The 20877-nt window shown below is 40.4% G+C and overlaps 1 protein-coding gene across 4 annotated transcripts in view; it reads right to left on the reverse strand.

Moving 5' to 3' along the window:
• Positions 1-20877, reverse strand: part of ssp3 (SCAPER domain-containing protein short spindle 3) — a 212984-nt gene that overhangs the window by 24670 nt on the left and 167437 nt on the right. For all 4 annotated transcript variants that reach the window (XM_083130793.1, XM_083130792.1, XM_083130790.1 and 1 more), the window contains 2 exons: positions 9560-9706; positions 966-1203 (listed from right to left, as the gene is read on the reverse strand). In XM_083130793.1, the coding sequence (XP_082986919.1) occupies positions 966-1203; positions 9560-9706 (385 nt within the window). The remainder of the gene's footprint in view (positions 1-965; positions 1204-9559; positions 9707-20877) is intronic.

The raw sequence follows: 20877 nt of genomic DNA on the forward strand, positions 1-20877 counted from the left end.
TGCGATGAAATATTACATGGGTCTAGTATATATTTCACACAGTTTTTTTAAAGTAGTAGTAATCATTTGAAAAAATTCGGCACCTCCTGCGTTACTTCTAGAAAATTCTAAAGGAAGCGCATATCCTCAAAAGAGTATGCTATTGTACTTTTCTAATTTTTACGTCAATCGCGAAAATGGAGATTAGTGGGTAGATTAGGCCAACCAGATCAACCTGCCGTATTTATGGAAGAGCACTCTCGTATGAAAGTGTGGACTGCTGAGCAATCAGCGATCCTATAGCGATGTAAAATGGACTGAAAAGAGGGAGTGGGCGAGGCATGAGGCTTCGTCGGTCGCGTTTGCGCAGTGGGAAACTTCTCCATCATCTGATTAGTGAGTAACAGTGCAGTGTATGAGTGTACTCATGGCAGAAGAAGAAACAGGAGGTAGTTTCTTTAAAAGTATTTTTTTAAATTTTCAACGCATGCGGCTCCCCCTTCCAGCGTGCAGGCCGGAAGTCCGCACCGCACGGAGGTCGAATGAGTGGGGGGAGGAAGGTGCGAATGGAAAAAGGCCCTCATTTCAAAGCTAATTTGGGTCGTGAAATCATTCAATTACATCCGCCCAAACAATGTCGAATGAGCATTTGCATAGAAACTCTGGCCTGGAACTTAAATCTTTCAATGGCGAGACTTATGAGTCGCCAACTCAACGCGCTCGGTTATCGAGACGGCGACTCTACGCGGTAAATGTAATAGTAAGCAAACTGCCCATTACCATATCCATTCTCTTTTGTTTTATGGAACGTGAGATTCAAGAATTAAATAAAGGGGTAAACGAAACAGTGGACAACGTTTGCTCCAGAATCAGCACAACAGTACAGATTGGGAGTACGCAGGATGTAAAAGAGTATCACAACAGCAATGGGCAATTCTTCTACCATTTTGTTTTCCCGCAAGCTGTCCATGTGCATCTGTACTTACCTGAAACATGTGGAGATCCAGCTCGGCAACGCGATTCAGCAAACGAATGGTTGCTATGGTTACTGCTATGGTATGGGCGGGAAGCGTCGGAGGCGGCGAACTGCTGCCTCTGGACGGTGCGCCCTGGTGCAGCAGCATCCCGTACAGCATGGAGACTGCCCCTACGAGCTCCGTTACCTGCAAGGCGGCAACCAGTTGCGTTGGGTCCTCGCCACGTCGGGTCATACCACCTCGGATGCTGGGAATAAAAACGAGAGAGAATTTATGTACACTCAAACGGAACCATACACACAATAATGTAATTTCAAATTCTTCATTTGTGTCTACAGTACTGATATAATGCTGTATATGATTCACGAGAATTGCTTCAGAATAGATACAATGAAATTTTCTAAAAACCATGCGCCAAAGTTTCGTGACATTCTACACTGTGAAATATTAAACGGAAGGTTTTCGAGCCTATATCCTTAATACTAGTAGTTACCAAACTTTTCATCCACCGAAAACTTACTTCTATTATTAATCTCATGCCCCTTATAAAATTGTAATGATACTAAAATAAATAATAGTAACAATAACCTTGTGCACATTTTTTTCGAAATACAAACTGAATTTTTATAAAATATAAATAACATAAGTGATAATTCCCACACTATTATTGGCTCTCTCCGATGGCGTAGTGGTAACGCCCTCACCTTGCAATCAAAGGCCCCGGATTAGATACCAGTTGGAGGCACATACTGGCTCGGTCCCACTTTCAAATGTAGGTCCAGTGCCGATTAGCCTACATGTGCATAAAGTAGACTTCAATTTATTTTAACAAATTTATTGGTTCTGGAACATACATGTTTTTTGTACACAATATTTCCAATTTTTCTAAACAGTTTTCTTCAAGTGAGATGATCCAGCATTCAAGTCATCTCACTTAATGAAGACAGAAACATTGGGAATATTGTGTACGAAAATTAAATATGGGACAGAACCAACAATAATAAACGTAAGTGAACACTAATCACTTATGTATTCTTAATAATGTTTTTGCACAAGGTGTAAGTCACGCTGTAATTAAATCTGTATAGTTGAAAAAATAATCATGAACTTGAAAACGTGGTATTTTTTTTTTATTTTTTAGACAATTCATCGAGATTATGCTTTATTAACTCTTTACTTGATGGACAAAAGGAGCATCTAGCCTCTTTAGACTAATAGTGGCGATCAGGATGATTGACGATTAGATGAAAACTTATGAAGGGACACTCACAAATAATAGCCATATCAGGACTCGAAAATAAGACCGTCGTTGATTCCAGAACTCAACGCACTCGGTCACCGAGGCGACGTCATCATATTTAAACATCTGAAGCACATTTCTCTGCTTTGAGGAAGGTCACCAACTTGATTCATCGTCCCCTGAGCAAGTCTGAATTTGCAAAGGGACTGGAGATTACCTGAGGCAATTGAAATTCCAAGAGTAAAAACTAAATAATAATAATAAACGATCGATAGAGTTTGATACTCGAGAGACAAGAGAACGCCATTCGAGATGTTGTCAATACACACTTGAATTCTCACCGACCTCCGTAACGGAGTGGTTATCACAGCGTGCTACAACGCCAGGGATCCCGGTTCGAATGCCGGCCTGGACATGGGAGTTCTTTGTGAGTATCCCGTAATCAAGTTCATCACTAATCCTCATCTTCGTGATTGACCAAAAGGGTAGAAAAGTGAAGTAAAATAAATCAAATCAATCAATCAACACTTGATATCTCAAAATGTTGATTCATTTTTGTTATTTAGCGTCGCTTTTCTTACACTCCTGGCTAATCGCGACGTTGAGGATGAGTGATAAAATGGATTAAATAACTCACAAAGAACACCCATGTACAGGCCGGGATTCGAACTCGGGACCCTTGTCTTCGTAGCGCGCTGTGATAACCACTCCGCCACGGAAGTTAGCTCTCACATTTTTAAACTATGGTCAATGGAAATACTCAAGCATTTCATCAATCACGAAAAGCATATTTTGGAATTAGTTTATATCTGGTTCAAAATAAGAATGTAACAACGAAAAAATTAACATCGTGAGGGTAAAAAAGAGAAGCATCTTTGATACAAACAGTTGTACTTTTCTGTCGAACATTTTGGAAGAAATTTGCTGCTACTTCACAATGTTTTCTCGTTTGATATTCGCAAGCAAACGGATGCCTCCCAGGCAGCATCCGCCAAGTAGTTGCATTAACTTAACCTTCCATTGCGAAGAGCTACTTTAGAAAATGGCAGTGCCCGTAGGGAAGCCGGGAGCTATAATTTCATATGACAGAAAGAATGGGTCTCCGTGTTCGCTGTCTCGCAATCAGTATCTATCTACGACGCCGTGCGGCCAGGTGCGCTTGACAATGATGAGCTAGTTTCCATTGTCTTGCAATGGTTTGCTTTTAGTCGTTTTCTCAGGCAGTAACAATATCTAATGAGAAACACGAGGTGAACTGGGAAGGAGGATTGAAAAACGAAACTGAAATTTAATACCTTCAATGTATTCCCTTTGACGATTCGTTTTACGTTTGTACTTAGTGAATCTATCTGGAATATTCTGTCATGTCATATATTCTGCCTCACAATATTAATGAAATTATATTACGATCATTTGCGTATCATTTACATACACGAAGTTTGCAGGCAGGGATGTAGCTAAGCTGTTTTTGAGGAGGAGAGGGGAAAATTTGGATATATATATTTATATGTTAACATGGCTTATAACTTATATAGTGTTGTATACATATGAGGCGTTGCGGATATGAAGGGCGAACTCAACAAACGTGCATTGTGAGGGAAATTCGTTTCAAGTTGTCAGGCACAGTGCGAACTCCACAAAAAAACTTTGGAAATCACGCAAGAAACGTTCCGATCTACTGTTACCAAATTTTGTAGAGTTCACACTGTGCCTGACAATTTGAAACGCATTTCCCTCACAATGTACGTTTGTTGAGTTCGCCCTTCGTATCCGCAACGCCTCATATTAATAATATTCATTATTAAACACACATAATTTAAGCCCATACTAAGTTCTATGCATATATAGTAGTAGTCTTTAATGATATATACATAACGATATGAAGTTTCCGACAGAGAAGTCCAAAAATGCACATCTACCTAATATACAGGGTGGGCCAAGAGTCCCGATCTGATATTCATGTGATATTATTATTGTGAAAGAACATGGTTAACCAATGCAGAAACTGTATTAAACTAAACGGGATACATTAAATGGATAAACAGAACAAGAATACCCGCAATATTAATTAATTAATGCTTAATTAAGAACAATGGCTCGTATGGGATTGACTGACCTCTACCAGAAAACATGAATTATTACAACACAACGTATGTGAGAAGGATAAACATCCGTTTCAACCTACGACAGCTTTTTAAGTCAATAATTGGGGGTAAGGGAATGACTCTTTCTGCAGACACCAAAATGTCAACCTCCACATTTTGCAGATTAATAACGAGGCTCTGGCGTCTGGACTCACAGCTCATGTTGTGTTTGTCGTCCTTATATGTTTCATCCATCTAATCTTATCACCATTCATCACCATCGTCGCGATTGGCCAATACTGGAAGAAAAACGAAGTAAAATACTAAATCAATCAAATAAGACCGGTGCGAGCTGTCGCACAAACAAGGTGATTAAATTAAAGCAGTCTATTGAAGGTGGCAACACTGTTCTACAGAGAAAAATCCTTTGCTTTGTCTTCCCATGAAAACATGCATGGCTTTCCTGTTTAAACAAATGAGAACGTCTATGGACTACATCGCAACGATTTACGATAACATTTGTTGCACTAATATCCAAAAGAAATTCGATCATTGAGGAAGGGCCCTGAGGTAATGCCGAATGTTTTCCAACCTTCTCAACTACCGCCTTTAGTTTCGATAAGGTTCAGCTGCTCGACTGACTGTTCCAGAACGCTTAAAGCCAGAGTCGGAAACAAGGAGGTTATAATTAGGTGCAGCGAATTAAGGATCGACGCAAACAAATTCATTTATGTCAATGTTAATTTGAAGGTCGGCGCTGGTGTCGGCTGTCTGGGTAATTGGCGTGTGACCCCTGGGACTGTCCCGTTGCTGCGACCCGGGCAAACGGTAAATTCGAGAAGACGAATCTATCTGAGGTAACACATAGCGGAAGGGTACTGTGGCAGCGACCACGAAATAACATTGCATGTAATCGCGAACGAAGTTTTCAGAATAATAAATTCATGTTCCGAGACAAATGTGAGAACAAAATAGCGAGCAGAGAATAACGTGAAAAAGAGTTCTCTGTCAAGGTACGAAGCTACTGAAATTCTCAGAAAAAAACGCAATGTTCGCTGACTTAACAATTATTTTCTACTAACAGTTGGAGTATAAAATCAATAATATATGTAGTTAGTTTCTCGCTCTTTCTATTCGGCTATTCTATTCCTTGGGTAAATTGCGATAATGAAGATGAACAAACACAGTGATATATCCATGCTTTAATGTTCGACCCCGGAACATCGGACTATGTAGAACGTTAGGCTAACCACTTCCGCCCCTGTCCTCATTACATTGATTGATCGATTGAGTTGGTGTTCTAAGTCCACTTATGCACAGTAAGGCTAATCGGGACTGAACCTACAGTTTAAAGTGGGATCCGAACCACTATGTGCCTCCATCGGGTATCGAACCCGGGACCCCTTGATTACAAGGCGACGACGCTAGCCTCCTCATTAGAACATGCCGTGAAGTCATATGGGGTCGAGTATGGAGGTAGAGCCCAAACATTCACAGTCTCGACCATTTTGAAGGTGGTGATCAGCACCAGGTTCTGGTTGCCTTATCCTAGAATTATTGGTGCCCCCAGGTACCTATGTAGTAGAAGGTGGGTGCTCCATGCTGGGACATTACTCCCACCTAAACACTCATGCCCTGGCCTGGACTCGAACCCGGACCGATTGAAGTATCTTAGTATTTACCATACAGTGCACACGCCGAAATTATTCTATCTTTTAAAGGTAGCCTTCCGACCTTCTTTGTTTCATTGTGACGACTAGAATGAATGCTTAATAATGCGATCTACGAAAACATAATTGGGCACCCCGTGTCTGTAGGTTATCTGGACCGGCGGGTGAGGTCTCGAGAGATGAGGCCAAAGGGACTTGTCCACCTGTCAGAGATTTTATAAGACGAATGGCAGAACATTCCAGAAGACGTCCTCCACAACCTAGTCGAGAGCATACCTCAGAGGGTGGTTGGTGTTACAGCACCACCGGACAAACATTTCTGGTAGGTGCTCAATTACTTTTTGGTAGATAGTGTACATCGTAAACACGCCTAAAAGCATTCTCCTGAGGCGTATCGTGGTGTGGACGCAGGGACAAGCACATCAGAATGGAGGTGATGTGATCAGTTCCACACTCCGTCTTTAACCCCAGCTCCTGTCAGATTAGAGGCAGGATGTGCCAAGAGGCACTTTTATGCAGGGACATTGCCGCAAAAATTCCCACCCGATAATGCCCTTTCCAGGAATCGAACATAGTTCTTACATTATGTGTAGCAGAGGGAAGTAGTACACATGCGCGTACTATTTCCACTGTGGAACAATCAAATCCAACTCGGCAAGTCAGATTACTGAATCTCACCTCACGCAAGTAAATTGTTTATTGAACATCTATGCTTTAGACTCCTCTCCGAGACAACCCTGGGAATAAAGGCGACTGGAGTCTGGTGCTGATCACATGTGCAAATGACCGACTCTGTCAATGAGCGTGGCACTATCTCTACATTCCCATATGCATTCACGACATTTTGTAATGAGCAAGGGGTAGTTTTCCCTTTACCAAAACTATTTTTTCGTTCAACGCAATTGCTAAGTTAATCCACTTGTGGCAGCTGTGAACCTGTAAACCGTATTTACATACATTCAGTATAAAATTATGTAACCGGGGGTTCGCAACGTCGAAACAATGCGTCAAATACAAAAATGTATTAAGAAAAGTTGTTTGCAGTAATGATTCTCTCTCTACGCTTAGTTTGGGCTGTAATACAACATACAATTTTAGGCTAGAGACGAGACTGAAACTTGCTGTTGATTTTCTTTTCGTCGTTTTTCAGCCACTTTAGGCTAATGGTGATGAATGGCGACAACATGAGGCTGGTGAAGGGACAAACGCACATTGACGACACAATCCCACAGAGGATTAGCATGGTGCGGCTCTAGGCGCCAGTGCCTCGTCAGCCTACAAAAATGCAGTCCTCAGTTACAGCGCCTTGAATAACGTAGTGTGGAAAACGACCCAAGAAACTAGTTCCCGAGTCGGATGACAACATAGATGGCAGTGCGATCAGCACAGCTCCTAATTTTCTTATGAAAGTAATGCGGCTTAGTTAGTTTTTGGAATATGTTGTGTAGATTTGTTTGTCTTGAAAGGCGGTACGTGAATTGATGGAAACAGTTGTATTTGTTGAGTGATTTGTAGTCACGAAATGGCATTAACTTGGAAAGAAAAGTAAAATAAAATAAATAAATAAATAGCATGCGTAACACAAAAAGAAACACCGTAATGTGATTCCGGACGTCAGGTGTTGGATTGTGTACTAGAGTTTATTTTTCTATGTTATTAGAATATAAATAGTATCCTGAGATATATTTCATACCGAGGCAACTAACCACAAGTGTCGCTTGGAAGCGAGCAGTTGGTAATCAATGCAGCCTTTCGAACCGTAGGAACACAAGCTCTAAATGCACCATTTCCTAAAGGAGATTTTAGATCAAAGCGACACGCGACAAACGATACGGGGATTTCAAACCAAAGCGACAAGGGTCCTTCTGTCCAAGGCAACTTTTATACCGAAGCGACACGCGACACATGTCACTTGGAAACGAGCCAATCAAGAGCAACATTTCACATCGTAGCGGCATGACGGGAAGCATAGGCCAGCGTTCGGTTGGTGAAATCCTCAAACGATAAGTGTCGCGTGCCGCTTGGGTGCGCAATCTCCCTAAAACAAGACACTCATTGCATTGCGCATGCGCGAACAACAAACCACGGCAACACATTGCAAGCTATTGAGGAAAAGGGCCTAGTATGAGCGACACGTGTGGCTTATCGTGTCGCCTAGATCTGCTGTTCGCATGATTAGCAACAAACGCTTGCTAATACACTGAAGGCACCATGTCGCTTGTCACTTAGTTGGGAACTCCCTCTGTGGCGCGTCGCTTCGGTCTGAGCACCCTTCCTTTAAGGAGCTTTCAGACCGAAGTAACAAGTAGAACGCGAATATGGCATATGAACGTGTCGTTTGCTGTTTGGAGCCTCATGCGCAATGAATGCTATTTTACAGTCTGGAAGTGTCTGTGTCACTAGTTACATCAGTGTGAACATCCCGTGTCGCTTTTCCAATTGGTCTGAAAGTTTCCTTACACTCATGTTGATGCCACTAAGGAAGTTTTGTGGGTTTCTCCTTGTCGTTTCATGCAATCATCATTCATCATCGCCGCGATTAGTTTAAAGCGGAAGAAAAGAGACCAAAAATACAAATGCTTCAGTGTGTATTCTTTAAAACAAATTATGATGATGATAATAATAATGAACCTAATTCATACAAAAAAATTTAGTTACCAAGAGCATTTCACGCGTATTTTCCCCCCTTGTTATTAGAATGAAAGTAACGATAACAGGACGTGGTCGACTGTCTAGAATGTATGTTCGTTAATATCTTCGCAACAATTATACCAAATATCATAGCAATTATCACATTCATAGAAATGCTTCATGTAAAAGAACCTGACGTTGCAGCGAAAACTCCATTTACTTCCATTATAAGCAGACGAATACCATGCAGCTGTACCGACAGCAGCGCCTCTAGCGGTATCATATTCGAGTGGAACCAGCCAGAGACCCCAGAACAGCGCCGATTTCCACACTACGTTATTCAAGGCGCTGTACCTCAGTGTACTACGTGGAAAAGAGGTCGACATTTGAGTATCTTTAGAGAAGATCATCCGTTACACTATGAGACATATAGTTGCTTTACGAGGCTGATACGAGAACGGTACGAGGACTTCCTACTCGATGAAAGATCGATTGAATTGAATTGTTGTTTTAAGTCCACTTTATGCACAGAAAGGCTAATCGGGACTGGACCTACAGTTTAAAGTGGGATCCGAACCACTATGTGCTTCCACCTGGTATCGAACCCGGGACTCCTTGATTACAAGGCGACGACGGATCAAAGATCGAGACAGACCTTCTCACAAATGAGACGAATTTGCAAATCTTGTCCCGACACATATCCTAGTTCAACTGGTTTCAATCCTTGGTTCAATCAGAGCGAGAACATTAACATCAACACCAAAAACCTCACTAATTTAGTGTTTTAAAGATGTTTGGTATGATATAAGAACTGTACTGACATAGGATTTGTAGGTAAATAACCCCAAGAATAGCAGATCATTGTATTTTCTAGATGCAAAGAATAGCTGAGAAAATATGAATATTCACGTCTCAGTGTCCCATATGCAAAACAAAAATAATTAAATGTCGCTAATCAATTAAAATCTGAGAACTTACCTTGCAGTAAGCCGATTCGCCAGGGCTGTAATAAGTTCCAATCCATTTAGCAGGAAAGCAGCAGCCTGTGGATCGCCACCAATAGGATCACGGACACCTCCGCAGTACAGCGCCAATTTGTCTACTACTCCCACACTAACCGTATAGCTGCAATAAAAGAAAAAATAATATGCTGAAATCCAATCGATACTGTACAAATAGAGTTAGAGTTCATTTACAGGCACCAGTAATAAAAATGGGACACCACCTAGATCCTAAAATACTCGCTTCCTAGTAAGCCGTTATGTGTGTTGCCTAACTCTACGGCGATAAGTGGATTTTAATAGCAAATTTTCAAAGGCAACTTCTACCACCGCTATAGAGTTAGGCAACATACATAACAATTTATGCAGGGAAGCGAATATTTCAGGATCTGGGTGGCCCATTTTTATTGACTGTGACTGTACATCAAATTTCACCAAATGTGGAGATTCCTGAGAGTTTCTAAGAATATACAGGACTGGCACCAAGTCCAGTCATCCCATAATAAATATAACAAATGTACACAATATTCTATAACTTATTTTATACACAAATTTACTTACAGCTTGCCGTCTTGTAACGTATTAGAGATCAAACACAAAACGATATAGGCCATGGACTTGAGGGAGTTGCCGTGCACCCCCCTCCTCTAACATCCTTCCTAGAAACATGATCTAAGCGGCATTTTAGTAATGTTAACAGGGTCTACTAGCCTTCCAATCTTAGTAGATCTACGATAGTTTTCGGGGCACAATCCGAAACGTCTCGCAACCGTAGTGAACAGACTTGCGTGTTGAAAATTTAGACTTTGGTGTAGAAAAGTTAGTGCACCTCAATTTGCAATGTTATTTTTTTCTAGTAGAGGACATTTCAACTAACAAAGTGACAAGGCTCTTGTAGAGCCAAGGTGAGAGGGGCACAGTAGCCTCTATCTCTTCTAGACCATTCCTTGTACGCTGTAAGAATGAAGTAAATATAAACAAATACAAGTGACTTGTGAGGAATCCCACCGATTATTCAGATGGCAACCGTGCAGAAATCTTGTGCGTAGGAATACAGTAAAAGTGATAAAGTCACACCACTCAAAGCAGCTGCTCTATTTAAGTCATGGAACCTACTTTATGAGCTGTAGAGCTACGACCAAAATATTCATGGGCAAAATGACACCATAACTAACATATAGAAAAGGAAATATTTCTCAGAAGTCACTGGTTTTGTTTACATTAACTTTGTTCTTCCAGTGGATGTAGAATGGAGTAGAATTTGACAACATACGCCAAAAAATTTTGAACAAATTGAAATCATTTTCCAATTCGGATATTCTAAATATTGAACAACGAAAATAACATGGGATGCTAAACCAGAATTCGAAACAAAATATCGTATCCAGCAGGGATAGAAAGTGTGTTTACAAAATGCTAATGCAGCATGTTTTATTGATCAATGTAGGGGGAGAAGAGTGAGGGATATACTGCCTATGCAGTTTTGATCCACCAGAACTGGGCACCTCTAAGCCAACGACCCCTAGGCAGACATTTTCCTCCGCGTATTTGTCCCTCCGGTTCTCCCCCTTTCACGAGCAATGGTTTTGCTTTTCAGAAGTCCTCCTGCCGGCAAGAACGGGAAACTCATGCAGGAAGGGGGGGGGAGAACCATTCGCCCCCCTCAATTTGCGCCGCATACGGATATGGGAGGAAGCGTATGAATTTTAATGAAGCACCAAATTATATTCATAATAACCGCAGCCCCATTTCAGAGTATACGTATCGCGCCTTGGGATGACGAAAATGGCGAGGAGGCTGGTCCGAATACATTATCCAACTTTCCAGACGGAATATTAATAAAAAAAGGAAAAACGCATAAAGGAAAATGGAGATCAAAGAAGAACAGAGGGCGGTTGAATGAGCAATTGCATGAAAAAACCGATCCAAAAAATTGAATTATGGTGATGAGGTGCGGACAATGAGCCATGTGGTTTCTTTGCATGCGGTCCGAGTTCGATTTTTACTGCGTTTACCTCGCTTTTCTGCCACTTTTGGCTAATCGTGAAGATGGGGATGTATGTTGATGACACGGATGAAGGGACACTCACAAACATACAGGGACGGCACAACACAAGCTCCACAGAGGATTATATTGGCTGTGGGTACAGACGCCAGAGCCTCGCTAGTCTGCATAATGCAGTAGAGGGAGTACTACGTGAAAGTGGGTTTGGCATTTGGGTGCTTATGGGAAGGTATTTCTGGACGAGAAATGTTAGAAACTTCCAGACACTGTGAAAATCTAAATCCTACATCCTATTTCCTTTTCAAGTGATTTTTTTTAATTACGTGGAATGAAAACTGCTAATTTCAAGAACTTTCAGACACTTATAGAGCAGAAAACATCGAGGAATTAACCAATTTAAAACACCATGAATTGGAATTTCCTGACGTTCTGGATCCTGAAAAGTCGGAAAATTATTTTCCGAAGTCGGGATCAGAACGGGAATGCTTTCCCCCGACTTTTCGTGATCCTCCATCAGGTATAGCTATCAGTGTTGTTTACACTGATTGATTTGTTGATTTGGTTTGTTTTACTTTCCCTGTCTTCCACTTTTTGGATTAGGATGAGTAATGATATGATGAAATTGATGATGGGACGCTCATCAATTTCATTAGGTCGTCTATGCCCACTATATAATCAAAATGGACAAAGCAAAGCGTAACCTATTGATATTTACGCGTACACACACATCACTGCTCATATCCAACTCTTATGAAATCTCTGGGCGCACTTCTGAGAATAGAATGGATATTTTACTAGAGCCAGTTGATATTTGGAAAAAGTTTTATAATTTCTTTTTTCAGAGCAATAACTCTTATTTTAAAAATCACCCTCGTATATGAAGTACAGTAAAAAAAAGTAGAAATTGAATTGTGTGGCTCCACTCTGCAGGAGGAAAGAAAAACACAAGAAGGGATTGCATAAACTCCCGAGCTGCTAAACCTAATATGGGATGTGGTAGAGCGACCGTGCACATTGGTCCACTGGGACGCACCAGCAGGAGAACAAGCAAGCAGAAGGCAGATGATGGGAGCTCCGTTGGGACGACAGCCCAATCCCGCAGCAGAGGGGTCACCGGCGGGGCATTCCATTGATACTCCCGTTATTGGTTGGGATTAGCGTCATTATGGACCACTGGTTCCGGGATTGGCGTCTCTTGTTGCGTCACGCAAAAGTTGGCAGGGGATGAGTGCTCTCTCCCCCTCGGCTCTCTCTCTTTGAAGGGGAGGTATGGAAACACGGGATTGAGCGTAGCACACTGACTGTAATACAAATGACGCAAGTGATAAAATCTAAGCAAACGACTTTTTCGCTCCGACACAAGGTCCGGAATTAATCCCGCAGATTTAAGAAGAGAAAATGATGATCGAGAGCGGACTGCGCATTTTCCCTATTTCGTTGAATCAGTTATTGCCCGAGTGCATTGGCACACAACTCGCTCTCTCTCTCTCTCGAAAGGTTTCACTTAAGGTCATTCTAATGAAACACGCCACCATCGAATCTCTGATTAGTACTACCCTTGACTACAAAACGCAACCCTTGATAAACTACCGAGTTGTTCCTTCAAGTTTTTTAATTTTTCTTTTCTGACGAAGTACTCACGACTCCCAGAGTATCGTCGTCACAAATGAATTAGGCCAAGCCCATAATTATCCGCACTTTTGTTGATATGCTATTAGTCAACATATCTCCGCACAATAAGAATATCATTGTTACTTTTGTTTCCTCTAAAATGTACCAAAATATCCACGAATGATTTCCAAAACATCCAATCGTAACGAGACAAGACCGAACAATTCATGAAGTAAGGCCTTATTACAGTGTCGAGATAATTCCAGTATCAAGGTGTTGCACATCATTGTGTTTCAAAGATTGTTCCGACTGGTGCTAGTCAAGTCAAAGTTTGTCTTGTAAGTCCACCTTATGTACAGACTAATCGGGATTGAACTTATACTTTAAAGTGGGATCCAAACAGGGGAGGGGCCAGGAGGGTGCTAATCCCATGTTCAACCGAAAACACTAGCTCTTACAGTGTCATAATACGTCATGTCGTCACATTGAGTGTCGAATGTTAGTAGACCTAGTGGCCCGGTACTGCAACATCATTTGGAGCTCGAATCATCATTTGGAGCTCGATCGCCTTAATGGATTTCTCTCGTAAGGCATGTGTTGCCAACTTCTTACTCGAAAAAATCACCAAGGTTTTTTGTTGGTCTAACCTAACCTAAAGCAAGGAGTTGGCAACCTTGCTTGAGAGTTCTGCAACCGAAAAGTGGGACTCGCAGTGCTGCCAACATCTTACTCGAAAAAAATCACCAAGGTTTTTGTTTTGGTCTAACCTAACCTAAAGCAAAGAGCTGGCAATTTTGCTTGAGGCTTGAGTTACAGTGCATAAAGCAAGGTTGGTAACCTACTGGTATTTTTGCCATAGTTTTTTACAAAAGAGAGAGGAGAGAGAGAGAGAGAGAATTAAACAACCGACAGCTGCCAACACCTACCTACAATTTTTTTTTTTTTACTTAGCAAAAACTACTATTTTTTTTTTAAGGCTTAGCCAATTTATATACTGGCGTAACATATACACACTAAACAAGAAGAGCCGACAACAAACACGTACTGCCGTAAAAAAAGAGAGATGGGTGGATGGCAATACAGTATGTGTGTGCGTGCGTGTGTATAATATGTAGCATTATTAACTGGAGAGTGTGTGCAAACCACCTGCAACTAAAAAAATAGAGATACCAACGTTACTGTAAGATAAAGAGAGAGAGACTTATAGCTGGCAACAGTAATAAGCGAATGCGCCATATTGTAATTTTCCAACTTCGGCAATGTTTGTATATTGTGATTTTTGTAAACCTCTCTCGGGGGAACGATGTGCCACACACACACATGTGCGTGCTTCTTATTATTTCCGTATTGTGACGCAAACAAACAAATAATAATTGTTGTTTTTTTAGGATACCTGGCCCCTATAACCCTGCCAGGGTGCGTGGTGCCCAACCAAAAAAGTAAAGGTTTTCCCGTACGGTTTTTAAACGTAAAATTGATTGACGTGGGGGGCGAATCTCTTCGGGGGTGTTCTGTTTGGTGTCTATTTTGAGCAGTTTGCCCGGCGGCAAAGTTTTATTGTTCTTAATTTTTTTGATTTTTTTATGCAAGGCCATAATTTTACGTATGCACGTGACATTAAACGTGTCCAATGAGAAATACACGTGAAGATCAGCTTCTGTGCAGCCTAGTGTGGGATTCGTGACACCACGATAAACATCAACTTCCGTGCCGGGTAAAAAACACAAACATCGCTTGTTCTGCAATGTTTTGCTGAAATAATAATGCAAGTTGAATTTGTGCCCTCGAACCTGGTCCGCGCGCAACACGCTCTGGCAGTATGTTGAGACGATTGTTTGTACGAGTCTGTTTTTCAGAAACACACGTCTCTCACAAGCATCGAATCCTGGACGTTGTACTGCAACAGATCGTCTATCTTGTTTTTCTCGTAGAGCGTCTGCACGGTTTCGCCCTCGGGTATTATCTTCGGGTGGATGGCAACACAGTATGTGTGTGCGTGTGTGTTTATAATATGTAGTATTATTAACTAGAGAGTGTTGGCAAACCACCTACAACTAAAAAAATAGAGATGCCAACGTTACTGTAAGATAAAGAGAGAGAGACCTATAGCTGGCAACAATGGTGAACGAATGCACCTTATCGTAATTTTCCAAGTCCCCGGGGGTCAATATTTATATATCGTGATTTTTGTAAACCTCTCTCGGGGGAATGATGTGCCACACGCGTGCGTGCCTCTTATTATTTCTGTATTGTGATGCAAACAAACAAATAATAATTGTTGTTTTTTAGGATACCTGGCCTCTATAACCTTGCCAGGAGTGCGTGGTAAAATGGGTGAAGTCAGATTCAAAGAGAATGCCACGTGATTATTTTGATCATAGCTCCGTCTAGTTCGCTGCACTTTTTGACTGCACTCATGCGTCTAGTTGGTTACACGGTGCAACCTATCTTGTTGATTTTGGGTGTCATGTAGTGTATTTGGTGTCTGCACCACGTCTTGGAGAGGTGTAATATGTGGTGTGGTGTATGACCACGTGGTGAGTGGTTAACTAATCAAATGAACGTTTAAAGCAGCAGACAGGTATTTGTTGAATCTTCTGAACTTGAACACTGCTATTCGTCTACTTGGTTGAATGTTATTTTTTTTCACCAGCCTGACACCGGGATACACCTGCACTGTATCTAATGTCAAAGAAGTGCAGCGTACTAGACGAGGATATTAAATTGCTCTGTTGTAAATGAGATGCATGATGTTTTCTCGTAAGTTGTTAATATGAATTGATGTTACTGTGAAGAAAACTGAAGGCAGAATAATGCCAATGCTATCTGGACTCGCTTAGTTAATTCAAGATAGTCGCGACAAACGTAAACGGGCTGTGCAGGACTTGGAAAATTTTTTCGATTGATGAAAATTTGGTTCTATGATGATGCCCTATACTAAATTTTTGGTATGGGAGGACAGAGGATACCGAGACTCGGCCAACACACTAAACCCCAGACCTCTCTATGGCTACATGTTCGGAAGTTACGAGTGATTAAAAGTTTTGGGAGGGTGTGTGCAAACATCCCTTACCCTTGAACTCAGGACCACCAAACTTTGGCATACATATGCTACATCCCCAAAATCGACAAGGGGTGGTGTTTGGGGGAGATTTTTCGATTTATTTTCGCGCAATATCTCACTGTTTTCGAGTTATTTGCAATTTTTAATGCTGGACTTGGAAAGTAAATAATTATCTACCTCATCAATAAATTGAAATATAAAGGAATAATCATACTACATCTACGAAATGTCAATATCATGCTGCTGCTTCAACCATGATAACCTATGTTTATTTTGTTAGGAGCCAATGCTAGTGCATGTTTCTACGATGATCCTATCGAAAAGAAATTGACAATTGGCCCACCCTTGACCTCCAAATTTCGTACACGTATTTTACATCACCAAAATCGACAAGGGGGTCGACCCTATCTTTTGCACAAGTCTGACGTGTACGTCCTGTTTCGCGAAGAGTCGACAACCTTCCACAGCTGTTTGTATTATATTACATCAGATATTATATTGCATGAGTGAGTTGGCTGTGTGTATAAAGACTAGTTTCAGACGTGGACGCGAATATAATGCCATGATAATTAGCTGCTGTCCAAAGTTATTGCATAACTTAAAATATTTATATATAAAAAAGGATATTTATTGTACTGTGTTTTCTAGCGAAGGTATTATTGTAAACGATATTGTTTGTAAATGTGGAAAGTTAGAAGCTCAATCCCCGGCCTATCAATGATAAAAAATTTCATCACGGACAACAACCAAAAAAAAAGGGTGTGCACGTCACAAAAGTATTGTCATATGGACTGACGATTATTATTTTTTTTAAAAAAAAAAACAGACCTAGTTACGATGGGTTATAACCTGTGCTGTCTTGCAATTGTTTTTGCTTATTTCAATGTCAGCGAGCGTGATATGAAACATGCATGCGAAGAAGGGAGGGAGATCATAACAAAATAATTCACACTTCGATTTCATTACTTTCGCTAGTTATGTTTCACCTCCTATCTAGAAGGATACTGGATGCTATTTTATTTGAAGATGGCTAAAAGCGAGGGAAGGAGAGAAATGTTACTTTTTATTTTTTTGCCTGTGTGTGACGAAAATAGTTTTACATGCATACGGCTGTATCGTGATCTGCTTGAATCATCATCACGTCTGTGACATATCAACTAACGGTTATGAATTACGTAGAAATTGGCTTTTGTTAACGGTCCAGTGGCGAAGTTGGAAACAGAGAGCGGTCACATCAGACAGGTGCTCCTGGTATCTAAAGAAATGCCCCCCTCTTACAGAAAAAAAATGGAGTGTTAGAAAGGAAAGATGTTATACCCGAATGAACGGGGAGTCTCGAGCATATTCCAATCCTCATCTTCGCGTTCAGCTAACGAGGAAAAAAAAGAAATTTTACATATGGGGGACTCAACAGCTGCTGTACGGTATTGTCCATGGATGTTAAAATTTTTGTTTTTTTCTGAATAGACGGACATATCAGTGTTGCAATCTCCAGATGAGACCGGAGCTTATTATTATTATTATTATTATTATTATTTTGGACAAGGGGGATCAGATCAATGTATGGACTAAAACTTTTTTTTACATCAAAATAAAACAGAGGATTTTTTACTCCACTGCTTACTTATTATTGTAAAGAATAAAATGCTGCGTCTTATTGTATAGTCTTCCAACAGCACACCTCGGGGCGTAAATTTCTGCTTCTTCATGTATGCAAAATGCACTTAACTTCTGTTGTGAAGCGAATGGAGAGTTTGTTTTGCCGCTGTGATTAAATACTAAACCAAAATCTTATTACATAATTTTGAAGTATATTTGTTAATACGATCTATATTATATGTCCTCCTCCGTAGTTGAGCGGGTTAAGGCGTTCACTCGTCTTGAGATCGTTCGCTGCGGGACGGCGTAGGTTCGAATCCGGCTCTGGTTGGAATTTATTCGGCCTACGTATAGGGCCGGTGGCAACCCACCATCGTGAGGAAATTGGGAAGCTCCGAGTGAGTGAGCGTAACCTGGTCAAGAAGACCTACAATAACGGCTGGGGGTTCGTCGGGCTGATCACTCGTCACCCCAACACTGGTCTGAGACCTCCACGCTATAACAGGTGACGGCGGAACAGTGTGGGAGGGAGACCAGCAGTCGGTAGGTAAGCCAAGGCCCGCCATGGTGCTGTAGAGCTGTAGGGTTATGTTATCTATATTATATCATTGCTATAGGTGGTCCATATTATGCGCAGGAGAATTTTTAAAAAATGTCTTGTTTCTCGAACCTGTGACCTGCAGATTTGCTTTTGCTGGCAACAGAAACAGAAAATGGCACTATGTTATTCTATACTGATACAGGTGTACTGTAATCATAACAATTTTCTAGTAACAAAACAACAACTATGTCGGAAAGAAATGGTGGGGGGCTTGTCTGTGTGGGGTCTTATTAACTACTTCACATCTGTACCCGCACAACTCATCGACTACAAAGCAACAATGTTAGGAAGTGTGTGCATGGTCCCAAAAATACAAAATTTAAAATCACTAATGAGACATGAACTCCCTTCACTGGTGTATATTTGAATATGCGAAAATGAGGTATTTTGAATAACCACAAAAAAGCTTGCAACGGTATAGAGAAGGGTCATAACTTCAAACTTTAGACGATTTTTTGTTAATCTGCAAAGGGCCAGGGCGTACGGTAAATTGATTTTATTGAAAAGTATGCAGAAGCAGTGTTGGAAGCAGTTTGAAGACTGAAACGGCTATGGAAGGACACTTATTATAATGTTAATATTTCAGTATAATGTTTTCAGAATTGTTTTTCGATAATGTTCGGTACTTAATTTAATCAATTGTTAGACAAAACACACATTCGAATTCAAGGACGGAAAATATGAACAGCGAATGAATGCTTTAGAGTAGATGTGATATTTAAAGGAGGTGATTATTTTTTTACTTTCTCAATTCAAAACAAAAATTCATGAATATTATTATCATTGAATGGTTGGTTAGGTGCTCGGTTTATCTTGTTCCTCCGAACGAAAGATGGAATGTATACAAACCTATGCCTCCTAAGTTTATCGCGGCTATGAGGATGAATCGCGAAATGAAACGAACTGGAAACTTTCAATATATATATATTTTTTATAACATGCTTCACTAAGGAGGTCAAATGACAAGTTGGATTGCTTTCCTTTTTATAATTTGTTAAATTTTATTACGAACGAGGAAAGAATGCATGGCACTTAATGCTGTAATGTTATTGATTAGATCATTGTTTATCTTGTCCGCATCGATTAATCTCCTTATGTTCTTCTTTTTTGTTTTTTCGTCGCGTCCATCTCTTCTGTTATCACAATCGAGACTTCTAGATTATTATTTCTTCTCCCTGCAATTTTAGAAATGTAATTTTTCATGATCATCCAGCGAACGCCTGAGACATTTCAGCAAAATGTCGATTATTCAATGGATGTTGTAAGGTTCCATGTTTTTTTTTTTTTCACTATCTCTTGTTTGGTCGATTTTGAATTTGGGAGTTATTTTTTTTATTTTGCCTTTCGCGACATGTTCGACTAATCGTGACAATACGTTTCAACCTTTCTGCATAAACGTTGAAACGTTTCAACGAACGTTCGTTGAAACGTTTCAACGTTTATGCAGAAAGGTTGAAACGTATTGTCACGATTAGTCGAACATGTCGCGAAAGGCAAAATAAAAAAAATAACTCCCAAATTCAAAATCGACCAAACAAGAGATAGTGAAAAAAAACAAAACATGGAACCTTACAACATCCATTGAATAATCGACATTTTGCTGAAATGTCTCAGGCGTTCGCTGGATGATCATGAAAAATTACATTTCTAAAATTGCAGGGAGAAGAAATAATAATCTAGAAGTCTCGATTGTGATAACAGAAGAGATGGACGCGACGAAAAAACAAAAAAGAAGAACATAAGGAGATTAATCGATGCGGACAAGATAAACAATGATCTAATCAATAACATTACAGCATTAAGTGCCATGCATTCTTTCCTCGTTCGTAATAAAATTTAACAAATTATAAAAAGGAAAGCAATCCAACTTGTCATTTGACCTCCTTAGTGAAGCATGTTATAAAAAATATATATATATTGAAAGTTTCCAGTTCGTTTCATTTCGCGATTCATCCTCATAGCCGCGATAAACTTAGGAGGCATAGGTTTGTATACATTCCATCTTTCGTTCGGAGGAACAAGATAAACCGAGCACCTAACCAACCATTCAATGATAATAATATTCATGAATTTTTGTTTTGAATTGAGAAAGTAAAAAAATAATCACCTCCTTTAAATATCACATCTACTCTAAAGCATTCATTCGCTGTTCATATTTTCCGTCCTTGAATTCGAATGTGTGTTTTGTCTAACAATTGATTAAATTAAGTACCGAACATTATCGAAAAACAATTCTGAAAACATTATACTGAAATATTAACATTATAATAAGTGTCCTTCCATAGCCGTTTCAGTCTTCAAACTGCTTCCAACACTGCTTCTGCATACTTTTCAATAAAATCAATTTACCGTACGCCCTGGCCCTTTGCAGATTAACAAAAAATCGTCTAAAGTTTGAAGTTATGACCCTTCTCT

This window comes from Lepisma saccharinum, chromosome 11 (genome assembly GCF_977018435.1).
Source record: "Lepisma saccharinum chromosome 11, izLepSacc3.1, whole genome shotgun sequence".
Lineage (NCBI taxonomy): Eukaryota > Metazoa > Arthropoda > Insecta > Zygentoma > Lepismatidae > Lepisma > Lepisma saccharinum.